Source organism: Leuciscus leuciscus, assembly GCF_965113295.1.
Source record: "Leuciscus leuciscus genome assembly, chromosome: 22".
Taxonomy (NCBI): Eukaryota; Metazoa; Chordata; class Actinopteri; order Cypriniformes; family Leuciscidae; genus Leuciscus; species Leuciscus leuciscus.
In genome coordinates, this window is record NC_138746.1 from 18,982,306 (window position 1) to 18,990,772 (window position 8,467).

General features: G+C 38.3%; 1 protein-coding gene across 1 annotated transcript; it reads left to right on the forward strand.

Annotated features, from left to right (window-relative positions):
• The first annotated feature begins 1,067 nt into the window (after positions 1–1,067).
• On the forward strand, positions 1,068–7,713 carry arg2 (arginase 2). The gene is made up of 8 exons (XM_082154963.1): positions 1,068–1,494; positions 1,578–1,650; positions 4,394–4,568; positions 5,011–5,170; positions 5,359–5,453; positions 6,127–6,231; positions 6,508–6,644; positions 6,721–7,713. The coding sequence occupies exons 1-8, from the start codon at positions 1,384–1,386 to the stop codon at positions 6,906–6,908; spliced, it is 1,044 nt and encodes a 347-aa protein (XP_082011089.1). The 5' UTR covers positions 1,068–1,383; the 3' UTR covers positions 6,909–7,713.
• Positions 7,714–8,467: the final 754 nt, after the last annotated feature.

An 8,467-nucleotide genomic window follows, 5' to 3' on the forward strand; every position in this document is an offset into this window, starting at 1 on the left:
ACGGGTATTTATTCATTTTTTCGATATAGATTATGTTTATTAGTAGACTATGTCAGATGTAAATCGTTTAAATTAATTAATTAATTTAAATATCATTTTTAGATTAACAATACGCTCAGTAGGATAAAACCAATATGGGATACTTTTTGAGCCCACAAGCGCCTCCTAGAGGAAGACGACTTTTGTGTATTTGGAAAAACGAATAACATTCCGCCCAATGAGAACAATGTCCCGGAACTGCTTTGACATGCAGCGCACAACATTACATCAGTGCTACAGCGCCACCAAACGTCAAGCGGACTATATTTTATGCAGAAATGGTCAGCTATTTCAAAGACGCAATAATATCTCACAAACAATGCATTCTGGCATTCTGACATAAACACAGACGAATTCAACATGACACTAAATGCCACAGAACTCTGCCTTATGATTTTAATAGCAGTGTTAGAGACATGTCTAAAACATACAGCATCTTTAAACAAAACACCAGATGGAGCCAAAGTGCAGAGAATATGGACTACATACACTGATATCTATATTCCCTATTACAGTATCAGTGACATGAGCCAACCAACTAAACTAACCAAACAATAAATCAACCATTTGAATGAACAGTATTTGGTGATGTATTTGAGTCAACATCGGTATATTTGCTCTTGGTTGATATCACACTGAAAATAGGCCAAAGGACTATTTATGTTGTCAACAACATGGCACCACCTTGACACCACCACTTGGCATTCCAACTTGGAATCACTCGTTTTTATAGAACATAAATCTTCAGTCATGTAGTCATGCTATGGACACTGGATCTGTTTTTCAATAAGCAAGGTGGGAATTTGTTGACGAGACAGTAGGCGAGCAAAAAAAACATATGCAGTCAATGGTACAGAGATGGAAATTTCCAACACCACAAAAAAAGCACCCCATCTCTAACGCCACTCATTTGTCCAAGCCACGCCCATCAAAACAAACCCACACTGGCGGAGCTTCTGATTGGCTGGGATGAAGGTGTGTCGTAGGGTGTGACGTAGGTTGGCCGCTCTATGAATAGAAAAACGTGGTTCGCGCCGCGATGAGCGGATGTATAACGAAGCTGTATAACAAACAACTGGATACTGGACGACTGTTGGATTCTTGGGGGGGGACGTTCTTGAGATTTCACCCAAAACTTTAGCTTCAACTTTCGTTATTCACTAACTTATGAATATGAATTAAGTGGAAAACTTAAAGAAAAACGTCGTGGCAGTTCTTTGAGATTTAACAGCCAGTTCCGAGAGAGAGGATTAAAAAGCCACACCGGTCGACAGACTATTTGTTTGAGACAAACCTTCCGTTGCGTTTTTGTATTTAATTTCATAACTGTCCGGTTGAATCAGCATGGCATCGAGAGGACCACTGTCAAGATTATTGAGATCCACGTTGAGTTCCTGTCTGCAGAACCGATCGCATTCTGTTGCCATTTTGGGAGCTCCGTTTTCCAAAGGACAGGTAATATATAATGAATATATTTATTCAAGGAGAACTCTCATAAACTCACCGATGTATAACATTAATGTGACTGCATTTTCCAGAAAAGGAGAGGGGTGGAGCATGGACCCAAAGCCATCCGGGATGCGGGTTTGGTGGAGAGACTTTCAAATTTCGGTAAGTACATCAATAGTATTTGTATCATCTATCTGTCTCTCTATTTAGATGTTTAAGACCGGAATATATTTATATAAAATGATCTCATCATTTAAGTAGGTTACCCTCTGAATCGCCAAAGGCTGTTAGGGACTTAAAGCTTTAGTAACCATTCCCTTTATTGCATTATTATTTTTTTCCGTTCAATAAAAGTGAATGTATTATTATTGTCATTCTGCCTCATCAAATAATTAAAGACATTCAGCTTTGTTTTAAGTAACACAAGTTGAAGTTTGTGGGTGAACTATCTCTTTAAATAAAATCCTCGCGAGCTTTGCCGAGAATCAGATAGAGGGCACTGGATTAGCTGTTACATCATCCAACTGTTAGTTACCAAAAAAACAATAAAAAAAACTTGAATGAATTTACAACGACGCATCTGTTTGTAGCATAGTTCAATTGTATGTGTTTTTTAGTGCTTAAACTTTAAATGAAAGCGTTTTGGTCAATAAAGGAGCTTTGAATGTTGTCTGACCGCAGAGAAAGAGAGAGGGAGGGGTTAGATTTACTGTAAATTCGTGCAGTTCACCACCGCGCTTTCACAGATGCCATGAGACAACCCGCTGCCACATCACATAACAATAGGGTATTATGTCATAAACAAAAGCCTAGGGATGGCTCAGTAGGGATCTTACATTTACATGTATTTATTCATCAGAACCAACTTTTTCACACAGAAAACGTTTTTGCATTCACCCAACAAAAAGAGTAACGTAACGTGCTTGTAGAGAGACGCAGGCCAAACCGCAGCAAGCGTTTTTTATATATAACGGCCTCATCAGTCTATTGGGTTTGTCGTAAGGATAACGTTTCAGATGAGCTGACGCAGGCTGCAGTCATGCAAAAACGACGTTGACCTGAATGTAGTTTTTTTTACGGAATGTGATGCAGGCAGATATTGTTTCGTGTTTGTCCGGGATAGTCAGAAATGAACCTGATGAGGTCATCTATGAAAGCGGTTCCGGTCAGAACTCTGCACAAAAAGCTCTGGGACTGTTGGCTTCAGATTACAGGGGAACATTCGTGGTTTTTAATTACAAGTTTCCATAATTAATTATGCCTTAAAAGCTAAATAAACAATGAATGTCGCATTAAGTATTTATACATGTCTGGAAAGAATGAGGTGGAAAGGGAAAAAAACGTTCACTGTATGATCCCATAGCAGTAAAATTTCCCGATTTTTCCATACCTAAGCAAAAACCAATTATTATTTTTAAAGTAAATGTTAAAGGCAAGCATGTAAGAGCAGAAATAGTTGTATCTTTATCTTTATCTTTTACTTAGTATCGACCTGCTAACAAAGTATGCTTTTGACGTGAATTTCAGGACCTACTACTAATTCCTCTTTACAGTCTTCGGCTTCTTCTGAGTCATCCTGAAATTCCACAGTTGCTCATAGGAATGTACAAGTCACTTCTTGAGTCTCGCCAACAGTCAGCCAGCTGTTAATTACATAAACATTGTGTCAAGCTCAGCCGCTTTACGTAACTACATATTCTCCATGTAATACGATAGGTCCTGCTATTTAAGCCTGAACGTTTTTTCCATCGGGGGTTATGAACAAACTGCATAGCCTACTTATGAGACCGATTCGACGACCCCGTTTCACCTTAGCTGTGGAGGTTTTCCCCTTGTTAACGCTGAAAATTTGTATATAATGCGCGGTACATATTTTTGTATTTTTGCCTTATATGGCGGATTTTTCAACATCATATAAAAAAAAACAATACCTTAAAATCCTTAAAGTTATGCACTCTTCTGAATGTAGAGGAGACCTCCGTTCCTATTTTATTATTATTATTATTATTATTAAAGAAATTATATGTATTTTTAGAATCGTTAAGCATAATTTTATTTAAAATAAAATATATGTTTAATCTATTGATGCAATGTTGATTTGTTGCATCACTTTTACAGACGCTTGGCATCACGTGTTTGGAGCTGTGGAAATAAATAACCAAACACCTTATATGGCAAGCATTCTTGACTAAACTATATCAGCGCTTATCCAATGCAACAAATATAGATGCTTGCTCCAGTTAGTAACTGTTGGTTGTTTATGTCATATAACTAATTACATATGAGAGGTAAGTTAAATGATTGATACTACATGCTCACTGCTTACAGAAACACAAAATCTGGTGGAGCAAGAACTGCAAATTAACCTGAAGTTTTCAAATGCAGTTCTGAACTAAACCGTAATATCTGTCTTTGCTTATGACGACCAACTCCCTAAGTTCCTTGTAGTTTTCTTATTTTCAAGCAGAAAAGACATTTAGTATTTTAAGTATACTTAGTTAAACCTTAACTGGTTTAACTGTGTTCACGTCTATTCCTGTTCAGAGGCCAATGGATGGTACATGTGTAGGTCGCTTTAAAATCTGATGAGTCATTCAACACTGTCACTGAGGCTGGTCTGGTTCTGTCATGCTGGGCCCCTTCAGCTGTTTAGACCTTCACTACTGTCCTCCAATAGGAGTTTCAACTTATATTTCTATATGCCCACTTCAAGACTTGGGCAGATTCTTGCTGCGATTGAATGACAGAACTGTCACCTGCCAGCTTCGACCTACCAATCAAATTGTGTGGGAAAGAAGTGAGCGTTTCGTCAGAGTTGGCAGAAAGTGTGGAAGTTTTAATGCCAGTGTTAATAGTAATTGTCAAGTGACATGTCAGTTTATGTATATGTCCTATCTTGTTGTAGACTACCCTGTGCATGATTTTGGAGACCTGACCTTCAAGCATCTGGAAAAAGATGAACACTTTATGCGCGTGCCGTTCCCACGCACAGTTGGACGTGCCAATCAGCTGCTATCGGGAGCTGTGAGCGGCGCAGTGGGGGCGGGACATACCTGCATCATGCTGGGGGGAGACCACAGGTACACACAATTTTACTGTGTATTTTTCTCATTTATCTGGTAAAAAAATCTGATTCTTGTATGATGGTCTTTATGTTAGTATGTAGTTATGGGTCATTGCCAATGGAAAAATGTCAGAGTTTATATTTAGTTGCCTATTCCAACTAAAGTCTTTCCAGTTTTGTCTTTTTGGCACAAGCATGAAGTAATGCTGTGGCAGTCTGGCTAAGCTGAAGCCAGTTTTCTCACTTCGCTTCTAAAAGGTCAAGGTTTTTTCCTTTAGTCGCGGGAAGCTGATTGTATTTCCAGCTAGCTGAATCTCAAATTTTCCAAACAAAAATATCCTGATAAATAAAAAAATTCGATGTAATCTCAGACCGTGTTGAACTTGTTCTATAAAGACCAAAATCAGCAAAGAAAGGCTGTGTTTGTGATAACATTTGTGATCCTTTCATTCCCACAGCCTAGCGATTGGTTCAGTGGAAGGCCACGCTCAGCAGTGCCCTGACCTGTGTCTGATTTGGGTGGACGCTCATGCGGACATCAACACGCCTCTGACTTCGCCTTCTGGAAACCTCCACGGCCAGTCTGTAGCATTCTTACTTAAGGACCTGCAGAACAAGGTGATTAGCATTCATGCACAAAAGATATGTTGATGTTATGCAATCTCTGACATGACTTAAATTCCTGTATCTCAAAGAAGATAACACTTGCAGCTGACTTTTTTCCAATTAAAAGTAATGTCTCCAGAAAATATTTGATAAGCTTTACTTAAACTTTAAGCCGTTATATTCTGCTTTGTAAATTGCAGATGCCAGAGGTTCCTGGATTTTCCTGGATAAAACCCTTCCTGTCTGCCAGAGATCTGGTCTACATCGGCCTCAGAGATGTGGATCCAGGCGAGCAGTAAGCACACTATGTTTTTTCCCAAAATGACATCCAGGATTTGCCACCTGTAACCTGTTCTAAAGCCTATGCTACTAAATCACCAATTGTCATTCCATAGGCTATTTATATAACTGGCATTACCTGTAACTGCCAAAAGGGCACAAAACAGAAAGATCTATGATAAAAGTCAACTTAGACTGCTAATACAGTATAAATACATTTACAATTTGGTATATATACACTACTGTACAAACATTTGGGGTCAGAAAGATTTTCTTTTTTGTTTTTGAAATAAATATCTTATGCTCAACAATGCTGCATTTATTTGATCAAAAATACAGTAAAAACAGTAATATTGTTAAATATTATTACACTGTTTTTAATTTAAATAATTACAAATTTGTATTTATTCCTGTGATGGCAAAGCTTAATTTGTTCAGTGTTACATGATCCTTCAGAAATCATTCTAATATGATGATTTGCTGCTCAAATTTTTTTTTTCAGGATTCTTTGATTTGATTCTTTAATTTCAAAAGTGTTTTTTTTTTTTATGTAAAAATGTAAAGTATTTACTGTTACTTTTGATTAAATGCATCCTTACTTAATACAATGAGAGGGAGACAAAGCAGACATACACAATTCAAAACTGCATTAATACTGCTTGTTACTAATTTGATTTTATTCATCTCAGTATAATCCTGAAGACCCTGGGAATTCAGTACTTCTCTATGCGGGACATTGACAGAATGGGCATTCAGAGAGTAATGGAGGTCACTTTAGATCACCTCTTGGCAAGGTATAGTGATATTGCGAAAAACATACACACTTATTTAATTAGTAGTGGTACTTCTGTAAACAACCACCTCCTGTGTACTGTAAAACTCTTTAAATGGGGGTGGAATAGTTTTCTGGGTGAACCAATGTCATATCACAAGCTGCTTTATTTAACCTGACTTGTATGTCACCTTTGAATACTATGTGGCACTGTATCTCAGTTGAATCTGTGTATGCTACCTCACAATCAGACAAGACAACCTATGTCATTTGTCACTGTTATTTGTTTTAATATCAGGAAACAAAGGCCGATCCACCTGAGTTTTGACATTGATGCCTTTGACCCATCCCTGGCTCCCGCCACTGGAACTCCTGTTAATGGAGGACTGACCTATAGGGAGGGCATCTATGTAACAGAGGAGATCCACAACACAGGTACAGATCTACAATTCACAATTGAAATCAAATAAGTCCTAAAACTGATGCTAAATACTACCTTTTCCGGACACAGGTTTACTCTCTGTGATGGACGTGGTTGAAGTGAACCCAACACTAGGAGCCACGCCTGAGGCTGTGGAGGCCACATCCAGCCTAGCCGTAGACGTCATCGCATCTGCTCTCGGTCAGACACGTGAAGGTGCGCATGTCGCCTTCCCGAAGATTCCAGAACCAAAAGAGGACACTGAGCTGCGGATATAAAGCACCAGCTAATCAAGGACTTTGACAAACGAACCACTTCGCATTCCAAAGTCTAAAAGAAAAACATTGAAGGATTTGCCGAGACTGAGCACCAGACTTAAGATTTAATTTGAAGGTTACTAGTCTTGGTCAGAAAAAATTGTTGCCTCACTGGTAAAGTGCTGCTTTAAGCGCATGGGTGAGATTTATTATGTACCTGCCACTAATTTCAGCTTTGCTAAAAAAAATTATATTTTTTTATAGCTGAGATCTGGATTCTCTGTATTTTAGGACTAATCTGTCAGAAAACTAAATGGTTTTTAATGTTTGTCAGCTGTCATAGGATTAGTAGGTAACCCCTGATCACACTCTGGGACTTGCTGCAGGAAAAACTTTTTTTTGAAGGCTGAGGTGACTCTTTACTGTGGTGACTCTTTACTGTGGTGGACTGTTTGAATTTACTTTCATTTGAAACCTGTTTGCACTTTTGGACCAGAACTGGTTTTGTTGTATTTATATGTTTGTTTGTTTGTTTGTTTCTTTTGTATAGTAGAAATGCTTTTAATGGCTAATCTAATCCTACAGGTTTGGTTGGGTTGAGACCGAGTGATCTTTTTTTTTTTTAAATGGTGGATAAGTTATTTTAGTAATTTTCATACATATTTAATTAAACCTTTGAAAAATCATGTATGAATGCATTTCGTACAACTTTTCAGATCTGTATTCACCACCAGTACCAGTATCTTAAGGAATGGAGGGTTGATTTGTTGCATTTCTCTGTTTCGATAAAAATGTTGTTGCAATAAACTAATGTACTGGAGACAGACTGTGACTTGTCCTTGACTGAGTGGTTTGAAACTCCTGATGACTTATCAATAACTACATGAAATGAGAGAATCGCGCTGGGCGGTATACATAGTTACCACGGTATAAAATGCCAACCAACAGATTTATTTTATTACGTGTATACCGCGATATGTACATAAGGGCGTGAGACTGAAAAAATGAGATTTGTCAAAGAAACAGAGGAAGACGAACGAGCCGGTCAGGAGGATCCACACATGAATTTGATTTTATAAAGGACTGTTAATAACGTGATTATTGTCGGAACAAAGGCGGCAGCAGTCAACAGCAGTGCAGCACCCGGACAGTTTAGAGGAGCGCGCATGCTCGCAACGGGGAAAGCATTATGGATTAAAGCTTACTTGACAACAACAGTTAATATATCAATATCTTAACGAATAGAAATAGCCTTACATAATGTATTGTTATCGTCATATTTCCGTCTCTTATGTGTACAGTTACTTTTTACACACAATTCGCATTCAGCGTGGACGCGCAAGCGGTTGCAGTGGTAATGAACAATTCCTGTTTGTTAAGCGAATGTTATCCTGTATCTGAGGGTAAATTACTAAATATTGAGAATGCAGCAGCGTGTATTGTATTTTTCCAACTCTAAACAATCGGCCTCTGATCGGAACCAGCTGGTAAAATCTTCCTTAGATTCGATACGCCTCTCAACTTGACGCTCAAATTAACCGATCGCATATTAATGATGCAAAAGACCCGCGCGTGCACCG

Coding starts and splice junctions, on each gene's coding strand:
- arg2 (XM_082154963.1), top strand. CDS start 1,384: ATGGCATCGAGAGGACCACTGTCAAGATTATTGAGATCCACGTTGAGT. Junction 1,495..1,577: donor CTCCGTTTTCCAAAGGACAG/GTAATATATAAT, acceptor TGCATTTTCCAG/AAAAGGAGAGGGGTGGAGCA. Junction 6,645..6,720: donor AGAGGAGATCCACAACACAG/GTACAGATCTAC, acceptor TTCCGGACACAG/GTTTACTCTCTGTGATGGAC.